Raw genomic sequence first — 12,401 nt, forward strand, 5'->3', positions numbered from 1 at the left:
AAAGATTCATTTTTCACGAGGGGTTGGAAAAAAAAACGGCCATGTCGTCCTTAATCATTGAAACGATCCCCCGATACACACCGTCGCACCTTTTCCAACGATGCTCGTCCGTGTCTCCTTCGTACTCTTTTTTTTTTTTTTTTCTATTTTCTGAAATGCGGACGAGGAACATCGAAGGGGGCACGAACGGGATGGCTGGTGACTATATAAGAAGAAAGGGGGCGAGAGGAAGACGGGAATGATGGGGGAGAAAAGTTTAGGTCGGTGGGGCAGAAGGAAATCCCCTTTCGGGAATTCCTTGTTTCCGACCTCGATCGATTTTTTCCCTCGTGAGCTGCAACCCGACGTGGCTACACATCTTTTGCTCGGAATGAGATCGCTCCTGAAGGTGGAATATGAATATGGGACTGGGCGAAATAAACGCCGATGAGCTCTTCGTGTTCCACGAAACTCTGGAATTATAGTCATTAGTGTGTCCCAGAAAGTATTGCGTGTACAAAAATCTTCGGTTATCTATTTATTTATTTCACGTTGCTTTCCACTGTAGTCACCGATGACAACCACTTTAAAAGGTTATTTTATGTAATCTAAAATTCTCAAAATATCTATCTCTCGGGAGCATTTTATAGATTATATATGTATACATTTTATTTAGTAGGTTAGGGGCTCTAAATTAATAGTAACATTTACAATGAATTTTCAGTATCCAGTGTAATTCGGCTGGCGGGATACAGAATCGAATGGAGCGATATTTTAATTCTGACTGCGATATTGGGGCCGCGTGGAAATTAATCTGATATTTCGAGTGGAAAAAAATTAATTAAAGTGCTAGTCGGTATTTATTCCCAATGGCCGTGCGAGTATCGATGCCATCTGCGCGCCCCCCTCTGGCCAAAGACCTGATTACTTTAATGGTAAAATCGATTCGAATGGAATGTTTTTCGTGAAGGTACACATTTATCTTCCTTACATGAACTCGGCCCGACGCGGGTGTAGGTGTCGCACGGGGCTCTCTCGTCGAAGGGAAATAGGACAGACGTTACGCGTCGTCGATTTTCGTAATGATACTGCAATTAACTTCAACCTCTTGACAACAAGTATTATGCGGAGTTTCCACGTGCAAAAATTATTGGCGACAGTGTTTGCGACAGATTAGATAAAGATTTACATCAAATATAACGGATTTATCCTTCCTGGTTAAAAAAAAAAAACGAATGATATTTTAAATATTTCCTAAATTAAAAATTCACTAATAAAAGTAATTGAAAACTGCAAGGCTTTGGGATTGGAAACTTTGAATTGATGTCTTTTAAGCAATTACGAACTTTGTAAAATAATGACTTAAACTTCCTTTAATTTCATTAAAACTACATTATACATTAATATTATAAAAATCCCGTTGAAATTGACACACTACTGGCATTAGTAACAATTGCACGCGGAAATCCTGCTTTACGTAACGTTTTCGTTTCCCGTCAGCGTGAAAACGTTGGCATTATTATCTCGAACGTTCTTGCTCGCGAGACGACTTCTTTGACAATCTTGAGCAGATTGAATAATAATACACCTTCTTCTCCGCTTCTTCTTCGCTGGTCTCTTTTTCGTTTCACGGTTGGCCGCGGATTACCAACGGAAAACAATCAATCATCCCTCGATATCTCGCAATTTTCCGCTTTCGATCATCCATCCCCTCCACCCCCAACCTTACCCACATGTCCGTTTCTTGCTGAAAGTAGCGTCAAACAAACTCTGGGCGGAAGCGTTAATGCTCTTCTCGAGCGTTGCCCGCGATTCCAAGGAACGTTAAAATGGCAGCTGTAACGTAACTCGCGGTAACAATGGCCGCGATGGGGGGGGCAGGGTGGATAAGAAAAGTTATCAATTACTCTCACGCTGGGTATTAATCAATGGAATTTCCTGACAAACGAGTTCTTGTTAACGGTTCACGTGCTTATGATGAAAAATATATACGACGGTCGTGTTTTCCTTCGCGTCATTTTTTAAAATTAGAATTGGATTAATAGTGAATTTCCGTCTGCATTATGCCAGCAACTCGATGAACGTTTCGACCTGAAATGAAAGCTCTACTCAGTTTTAATGCTGTATAATTTGTTTTATTTTTATAGCTTTTATATTGATCGAGTTTTTGAATGCCGGGCTTAACTGGGTTTAGCAGAAAAATGCAATATGAATATCCCCGAGTATCCAGAGGTATGAGCTTTAAGCGGTTAATCTTCTCCCTCATAATGTTCGTGCAAACAAAGCGTTAATGAATATCGTCTTGCATCATAGAGACTTAAACGATTAGGCAACGAATTCAAATTGATGTCTATGGTTAACTAACATCACCGAAAGCTTGTACAAGCATTTTTCTGTTAGTAAAAACTCGTGCTATAGTAAGGTAAAATCGTTTCTATTATTGTCGTTTGATTGGACTTCGGGATATTCTTATTTGATTAAGAAAAAAATAATGTAATAAATTGTTACCGAATAACAAATATATTTTTATACCCGATTGGTCCATTTTATTTGGCCGGATGGCAAAAATTTACGACACTTCATCCTGGATTTGCTGATGGACTCACAGAGACAGGACGAAACACCATAATTTTTGCCATTATGGGCAAGTAAAATATACCTCTTAGATAAAGAACTGTTAGTGGACTCCTCAGATCCAGTACGAAAGACCATAAATTTTGGTCTTATGGGCTAATAAAATATACCTCTCCGACGTAATTCGTTTACGATTTTTATAGAGCAAATAAATCTTCGTGAAATCTCAATGTATTATAAAAATCGTTAGGAAAAATTTACCCTACACCTTCATCATTCTGATCAATTTTTCAACGTCATGGTTGAAAATTCAATTGAATACCTATAAAATATACGAATACCATCAATCCTGGTATTAAATTAGTCAACGCGTAATTTTTACTGTATAGAATTTCCGAGAATTTATTTTCATTCAGGAAAATCGCTCGTCGACGCGCATTCGATATTACTTCGATATTATTACGATATTACAAACATAATAAATATCGAAATATATTGCGGGGCAAAATAAATTGAAAATCTCGAGTTAAATGTTTCCGTAATGTTTAAAATTACTCATTTGCCGAATTCAATTTCGAGAAAATTGTCAGCGATAACTCGAGAACGAAAACGGAGAGATACGTATTAGAGTGTTCCGGTTTAAAGTATATATTATACCTCGACCAGAGACAACGTATCGATAGCGCGGTCTTTTATCAGCGAGGGTATCCATCGATGCAGAACCACGGCGCATTCGATTTCCGGTCCTTGAAACATTTGTATCGCGGACAAAAGGAAACAAATTCACGCGTTGATTGTTTCGATGGTTCTCAAGCGGCCTGTTGTCGCGAGATAACATATATCCCCCGTTTCGGTAAAGAATGTTATCCATTTCCTGGTGGAATTAGGGTTGATAGTACTTGTTGAGTTTTTCTGTGCTGGAATACTGCAGCACCTTAGCGATTCAGATACTCTGCGAATATTATTCGAATGCTATTTGAATTATTTATTATTAAAATATTATTCGAATACTGTTTGATTATTTAATATTCTACCACTCAATTATTTAAAGTCTACACACAGTGTTCGAATACCGATAACTGAATTAATTAAAACTCATATATTCGAAGTCTATTAATGCTACAAGTGAAATACTCGAATATTAAATTATTCGAATAGATTCAACCGCAGTTGGAGCGCAGATTTTCAGTGACTTTTGGCGCGATGACATTCGTTTTGTTTCTCGATATGACGAACGGAGTACCGGGCACTTTCTAATCGAAGCAGTTCGTTTCATTTCCGCGGCGATTTGTCGCGTAGCGCCGTTTGAGTAACGTTAAATTCGCGGAGGCAATTTCGATATTGCCTACATCGGATGTGACTTTTACTGGTCCGAGAGCACCGTGCCAGGAAAGGGTGGAGAACGGGTGAGAGACCCTCGGCTGAGAGAGGAGCGTTAGAACAGGGCTGAGAAGAGATGCAAATCGACGGCTCGAGGAAAATAATGTCAGGAATACCGTACGTTACAAACGGGATAGCGTGCTTAAATTAATTTCGAACGGAGGCTAAATCTTTCCTGACACTTTATTGCGATGATTATAATTGTTTCTTGGGGATTTCAATTCCTAGGCGCTATACATTTTTTTTTTTTAATAATCATTAAAATAACGAATTAAATTCCTGTACGTTCGTTTAATTATTCTCGAGTGGTGAATTCATCTCTGAAGTGCATTCTACGTACTACGTTACACTTTGCATATATTTCTCGACCAACAACCAAACACGGTCTTTCGGGACATTTTCATCCTCCTCTGCAGTCGCATAACTCTCGCGTGCAACCTGAAAAATCTACCATCGGGTCACGGCATATACGTACACATGTTTACAAGAAACATTCGAGCTATGAACTTATGCCGTGCACTGTTACAACGTTTGACGTAGGCACGTAACGAATAAAATTGTCTCGTGACTTTTGGGAAAGGAAAGAAATTATGTAAGTTCTACGGTTGCATGGCGTCAAAAAATTGCCAGGTGTCTGTTGAAGCATTTGTATTAAAGGGACATTTTGATTTTTTTTTTTTTTTTTTTTATATTGTAAATAAGAATTTTTGCTAACAAACAAAAATATGGAAAAAGATGGGATTTTTATAAATGGTTTCTATTGGGTGGAACGAAACGTTGCTACAAGTAACGCTATTTAAATAATGGTATTCGAGTAATGATGTTTGAGTAATGGTATTCGAATTCTCAATTGAGACTCGTATGCCATTGAGGAAATATAAGATTTTAGTACTATACATGGCAGCTTATGAAACTCAAGCAAACGACGGGCGTACAGCTTTAGACGTGCAACGTAGTAAAGATCCCTCAGGGAGTAGTCTGAGCCTGATATAGATCAGACGTAGAGTCATGTAACTACAAGGTGTCATTTGAAACTGCTTACAACACTAATTCTACCTAACACTCGATCTTTTTAAACCCGTGAAATACATGAGTATTCGAATATTTTGGGCATCGATGATATATTCGAATTTTATTGAATACTGAACCATTCGAATACTAAACCACTTTAAAATTGTGCTATTCACATACAACACCATTCGAATTCCAATATTCAGTCTATTTGTGCAGTTCAAGTTTTCATTAAGAATTCGACACCTAATCTACTCGCACACCCTCAGGCCTGCTCCGAACAGGTACACAAAGAACGATTCAATCGACTTCAAAGTTTCAGCAAAAATACATCACGCTCCCGCACCTCTGATCTGGCCCTCGGTGGACGTTTCTCCCTTAATTTGTCCCAATTTCTCGTCCTCGAGGGCAAAGTATAAAAAGACAAAAAAAAAAAAAAAATGAATCGAAACCACGGAAGTAATTTAGATATTACTTACGTCGAGAGTGGTTCTCCGCTATCCGAAGAGAACCGACAAAGTTGCATGGGAAAAAGAGTAGCAGCGAATGAGGGGAAAAAGCTCCACACGGAAAAGATGGGTGCTTGTGTGTGCGAGCAGAGAGAAAAAAAAAGAAGAGTGTAAGGGAGAGAGCGTAAAAAAGAAAAGTGTAACGTAGGGGCGAGCTAGAAAGCCGCGCAATTGGAAACGGCTGTAAAAACAGAAGGCATTTCAGTTGAGGAAACACGACACCGGAGGAAAGAACGAATAGCGCCGTATCGTTCCGGTGTGTCCGAAGATTCTACCATCGTTTTTAACCTCTGACGATCCGCTGTCACTGGTTGCTTTATGCCAGGAGTGCGCTACTTAACCCGTCTATTGTATTTAGAAAGGCTGACGTGAATACGTGGCCAGAGAAACGAGATCACCTCTTAAAAACGGTTTGACGAATTGGCCAAACTAGAAATTTATATATTTATACTATAATTTTAATATATAACTTGAATACCTACTTGAACTCATTACGATGTATATTTATATATGCATATTATTCAGAAAAATATATACATGTACTGTAATATATTTTAGTATAAAATGTACATGAATATACAGGTGAGGAATACGTTATACATTAAAAACACACACATACATTGAACCATTGAAGATTAGATAACAGATACTACGTATCTCTCGATAGTATACCACAGACCATACGTCTCTCGCCCAATAACACAACAAATTTGTAATTGCGCGGTTGAAGACACCCCCAATAAGAACCGTAAAAGTACACGTGTACGAGTGATTGGATTTATCCCTCCCTCGCGTCCACAAAAAGAGACTAACGTCATTGGAAGACTAACCACCTGTTAGACATCGTTCTCTGGTTAATACGTTGCAGACGATCGTCTCACCGTATCGTTTCCAACAACGACCGTTTCCTAAATCAACGTGAAACCATAATGCTTTGCTAACTTTTCACAGTTGAAAAACACGATGGAAACATTAATAATTTGTAGCAATTCGAAGCTTAATCTTATCTTACATGATCCTGCAAAATTCAGTGGTATATTAAGTTAATATTAAAACACATCCTAGCAATTTCATCTAAAGAATAAATTAAGCATCTCCTCATCGGTCCCTCCTACAAAGCCATCAATACCAAATTACATCCTCCTGAAAACCAAATAAAATTTGGTCACACACACATCTGCATCTACGTCAAAAAGTAGCCAAGGTATTCAACCGTGCGCGTTTCAAATGCCTCCGAGCTACCGTGGAGTGTACATCTTTATATCCGTCGTCTGTCGTCCGACAACATGCCCGGGGATATTAAAGTCGTCTAAGCAATTCGAATAATATTCGCGTGCCGGGGCGGTTGGAGTTTTCCGGCACTCGAATGCCAAGGAAGGATATCGTCGTTCCAGGAGTGGGATTGAAAGAATGAAACACAACCCGTGCGCTCGACAAGAGAAAAGAAATGGCAGGAACGTGGAAGCGTCGGCGGATGGAGACACATAGAAATGAAGGTGCGCGAGCGGGAAGACGGTGAAATCTCGGCTTCGAAGCGAAACGAGATAAGAGAAATGTCTCGCTGTCCCGTTAACGCTCGGGAAATATTTTCCCACGTTGCGAAAAGACGGGAACGTGTCGATGCAGCGATTTAGCGGCTTTAATAAACGCGTGTGCTCGCCTCCGCGTTGCTCGTTTCCGTGCACCCCCGTCTGACGTTTGGTCTGTCATCGTTTCTGCACACCGAGGTATACTTGCTGGACCAAATACAGGGTGTAACTGAAAGGCATGGTTAAACCTTTGGGGAGGGATTCGCGGAGCAGCGCTTCTCGAAGTTGAACCATTAGTAGGCATCTACAATTATATTCAATATTCCTTTTTGTATGCAACAATACCCTCACAGTATATCGCGCTGTTCGATAAATTTAGTAAATTCCTGAATTCCTGAAATTCTTATCAGTCACTCCTTCTCCCCCGTGATTTAATACGTTGTGAAATTAATTTTACTAGGAATTCGGTAACTGTTGCACAGCGAGCGAGACTCTTAAGTATATTAATGCTCGTTTAGTAACGTGACTTTGAACAGCGTGTTGAGAATAAAAATTCCAACGGAGGTTTCGCCTACCTCGATCCGCAATTTCACCCCCATAACCGAATTACGAAGTTTCGCAACTCTTTGGCGAAGTTTACCGCAACTTTGAAACGGCCGATATTGCCTGCTTAAGCTCGTTATAATCCACTTATTATTATGAATCAGCAGATAGCTCCTCCTAGTGCCATTATACGAGCAGCTTTATCCAGGTCATTTGTTGAAATATTATGAATAATTCGCCCCATTGTACATGATTTTACTCATAACGTTCGTCCATTGTTAAACATACATTTGTGATCGCACTTTAATTTCAATTAATTTTCTTTAAAAAAAAATTTGTTTCTCTTAAAAATGAATTTAAATCAATTAAATATAATTTAAACAGATTACAAATATTACATTTAAATTAGCTTTCCTATTTTATTGAAATCGTTCATTTTATACTCACGATCTATTTTACAATTTACATTTAAATGTAATATTTCCATTGTATTCAAATTTTATTTAAATTGGAATACAGTTCAATATTAAGTTATTCATTACACTCGAAATTCTCTGGAATTACTGTTTCAATAATAAATTAGAATAATTATAGTCGAAGATATGTTCGATGTGTTTTTGTTTAGTTTTAGATTATTATATGAAATTATTCAAGAAGAAGACCACCACCATAGGTCAGAATATTCGATGAATATTCAAATGAAACAAATATGAGCATGATTATATTTCTTATTAATTGGCGTTTACTCTTTTCAGATTTGAGTCCTGCCACGGGACCAATATTCGTCGCTCCTGTTGGAAATCAGACGGCAGCGATTGGTCGTGAAGTCGTTTTTTCCTGCAGCGTTCGCAACATAGGGAAGTACAAGGTAATAAAATAGGAAATGGGCAGCATGAAACCGTATTAAGCTGGACAATCAAATTCCCGCGTATTCCCCGCGGTATCGTTACATATCGAGATGGGAACAATCCACGAATATCTACACTTGGGACACTATGAAACTGCATTTAGTATTATAGTGCTTGAAGGGCACAAAATACATTCAATTGTTTGTGTTTTACTTAATTTATGCTACGTTTAGAATCAATCCTTTCTCCTCTACATCTTTATTTATTCGAAACGATTATTTAATTTCACTAGTCTTCACTATCATTTGAACAATCCCCGAATATCTATTTAAATAGTGTATTATTTTATAAGTATATAATATATTTATAAATAATAGAATTAATACATTAGATATACATATATTAATACACACTATTAAATAATTAGTTTCAGCAGTGTCCACTATTATACACTCATTTCATAACTGATCATTAATTGTTAATTATCGGTCGGATAGTTATCCCAATAAATTTACAGGTCGTTCAAATAAACCAATCAAAACAAATCTCGTTAGGAACTAATTAGTTATTGATACATTATTTATTCTGCCAAATTACCAAATCATCCAATTAAATCATTCAGACTAATGTGAAGCGTTAATTGGACATATGAAACCGTCGATGCGGTTACACGTTATTACACACATTGTTGGATTCATTTGCAATATCAAAATTCATAAAAATTCTTTTGCTCGATCAATAAATATATTAAAATTATCCGTTAAGGGGTCTGTCTAGTTTCGAGATTAAAGAGAATTTGTTTCTTTTTCAAACATCTTCCTTATTTACTTTAGATGTAGATGATGCTCATGTTACGGTAGATTAAAATTTTTGTTTGAAATTGTCTTTTTCAACAACTGCAAGAAGAGCTTTTATGTCGACAGTGGAGATGAATGTTTCTCACAGTCCATGTTTTACCATATGAAATTTCACGAATATCGATCATATCTGTTTGAAAAAAATTCCTGCGTCTCGTCGAAACGCGAGCAAATATTCGTAGAATGTCTAAAATTGTCGCACCCAATAGTTTTCAAACGATAAAATTGTTTCGTAAATAATATAGACTGCGAAAAAAAAGGAATTTTAAATATTGTTCAATTTATACACATGGAAAACTAGACAGACTCGTTAAACGTCAATTTCATTTCTGAAAAATAACGAGAAATTTATTAGTCCAGTGATTGAACATTTTACTAGTACTAATTAACATAGACTTTTGTTTCTCATATTCTCGATACATAAAAGAATTTTTATGGTACTCATGAAGAATATTTTCGGTTGTTTTTATTCCCTACATTTTTTACATTTTATTTCAAAGCTTTTCCTCATTATTCCCTTGTTATTTTAAATAAACATTTTTAAATAAACGTTAGTTCGCACATACTGGTACCTTCGATGTGTTTTGTTTGATCTCGGAAAATCGTTCAGTGAAATGTTAAACAAAGCAAGCTTCTAACGCGAAAGAATCCATCAATATACGACGACTTCGCTCGTATTTCATTTGATGGCGAGGAAACAAGGTGAACAATTAAAACACGCCACTCAAGTATTCAAGGATGACGGATACACGGCAGAATTGAATCACCGTGTACCGAAAAATTGACGCCTTTCTTTTCCCTTGAATTCTCTAACATCAACGACCACTTACTCTATACGTATACAAGAACTACGTGGTCAAAATGCCAAAACGTAGCCAATGATACGCTATTATTTGCATAGTAACGATAAAAAAAAATATTCAATCGAAATTCGTGCTATTTATAAGAAAAAATCATCTTCCTCGGGCAGGAGCAAGTCACTGCACATCAACCTCGCGCACCATTATTCCATTATTTTTTTATGCTCATTAAGCCCTCAATTGAACTATATAATTTCGTCTAATTCTTCAGAGACACATTTTCAACGCCCACAACTCGTGAACAATTCCACGAAAAAGAATTCTCTTTTTAAAGCGGCTAGAGTTAGAAGACCCTCTTAATCTTCATACAACAGCTACGTGGTCGCGCAGCCGCCCGAAAGTCAAACGGATCGACTTAAATCGCTTGCACGCCGCGCTGAAAGAAGAACAAAGAAGAAGAGGAGAAAGAAGAGTGATTTCGTTCGCATTCCAGTCCCGCGTTTGTGTACGTGTTTGCGGAAAATTCTTCCTCGCCCTGAGCTCCTTCTCCGGCCTTAATCCGACCTGGAGCCATCTTCCCTTCGACGCCGGCTATATTTAGTAATAAGTTTCATGACCGGAATCTATACAGGGTGTATCCTAACACGCGGGACCCACTTCACCTGGGGATGCAAGAGCCCTGAAAAAAGTTCGCATAAACACGTGCTCTATGTGACCTGGTTCTGAATTTGCAGCCATTTTTGTAAGTACTTCAGGAATGTCCCAGTATTTATAGCAAGGACCAAATGAAGAATGATGGAGTTTAGTAGGGTAGAATAGTTAGGATTGTAGGTACTCGATGTTGAGTTGCAGAAAATCAAGGCGGTGTTCGTCAGACAAGATTATTAAAGACTCATTTATCAACCTGGAAGTTCACACACTTTCATAAGGATCGAAACACTCTTTTGCTCGGTGAGCTTCCTACCTGACTGAACATATCAGGCTATTCCTATTCCTCGTTTCTTCATCAAAGAGCAGGGGTTAGTTACGTATGTATGACGGCGTCTGCTCGAACTACCGTTCCCAAGATACATATAATGTTCTCTTCTTTATGTTAAGTGAAACCAGATAGTTCCAATTCGATCATTCCTTTTCGATCCAGCCCAGTACCATTCCGTCGCTTCAGGCTGACATTCTGCTCTCCATTCCTCTGTATTAAGTGCGAACTATAAAGCTTCATATTTTTCAATCTTAGCTAGATTCAGCGATAACTCGAGCGACGATTAATTATAAAATTAAGATTTGTAAGTACCATCGTTGAGGTGAAAATAATCTTCGGGGTCTACTTCAGTCAAGGTGTCAGCAACTGATAAGCTACGTTGTTTAGTTCAAACTAGTTATAGTTTACTCGAACTAGTTCTAGTTCACTCGAGTTACTGCTCTATCTATACAGGAATGTATACAAGGTGTACTCTAATTTGTGGGATGCACTTCAGTAATAGGACGGAGACACTAAATTAGTCTAGTTATCTCGACCAAATTATTTACACTTAATAGCTTGAAAGTATCGCCACTGAAGTATAAAAAGGGCCATAAATCTGAATGAATATCAAACAGGGGATACGTATGTACGATCCTTTCTCATTGTTACCACGTTCCCAATCCACCGTCGAAGTGGGTCCCACATGTTAGGGTACACCCTGTATATTCCAAGGGAGAAGGGTGACCGTGGCGAGGGGTGGTTCGAGCAGCTCTAAGACGAAGGGGGAGGGAAGAAAGGTTGGGAGGGATTTTGGTGAAAGTAGGAGACGGAGAAGACACATTTTCTCTAGCGACAGATTCCACCCGTAAAGTATCCACCGAGATGAAATATTCGGTCTATAGAAAGCCACTCAAGGCAGCTTGGCAGGCAGGGACGGATTAAGATAAGCTCGGCCTCCGTCGAGTCCAAATAGTTTCCAGGGATCTTTTCTGGCAGAAAATACTAGCCAAACTCGCCGGGCGATGTTTTACTTTAATTTCGTTTTTCAACCACGTCGCCCGTGGGAATAACTAGATTGTAATTTACTCGGGATAAAGTAGAAGCTTGTCCCACCTCCCGTCTGTCGTGTTTTGAACTTTCCGCCTTTCAATTTCTTTCGACAACTTCGTCATCGCCGGGGCCAGCGTTCCTCGTCGTTTCCTCGGACCTGGAGTGATCGAGGAGAGAGAAAGGTGAACCAAGTTGTTACACTTTACGGTCCATTCGACGTTTTATTTTCGTGTGTGACTGCTTCAGGTAGCTTGACAATAATTTTATGACAGTATTCGAGAGGCTGTGGTCTCAGACAGTGTTATTCGACTGGCAAGACTCTACTACCTCTTATTCTTAAAGCCAATCTCATCAACTATG

The 12,401-nt window shown here is 38.4% G+C and overlaps 1 protein-coding gene across 1 annotated transcript in view; it reads left to right on the plus strand.

The window, feature by feature from the left end:
- The window catches only part of LOC128895549 (lachesin-like), a 72,381-nt gene that overhangs the window by 39,657 nt on the left and 20,323 nt on the right, over positions 1 to 12,401 (plus strand). The window contains exon 2 of the mRNA XM_054158249.1: positions 8,281 to 8,393. Within this exon, the coding sequence (XP_054014224.1) occupies positions 8,281 to 8,393 (113 nt within the window). The remainder of the gene's footprint in view (positions 1 to 8,280; positions 8,394 to 12,401) is intronic.

This window comes from Hylaeus anthracinus, unplaced genomic scaffold, assembly GCF_026225885.1.
Source record: "Hylaeus anthracinus isolate JK02 unplaced genomic scaffold, UHH_iyHylAnth1.0_haploid 5, whole genome shotgun sequence".
In the NCBI taxonomy this organism is placed as follows: Eukaryota; Metazoa; Arthropoda; class Insecta; order Hymenoptera; family Colletidae; genus Hylaeus; species Hylaeus anthracinus.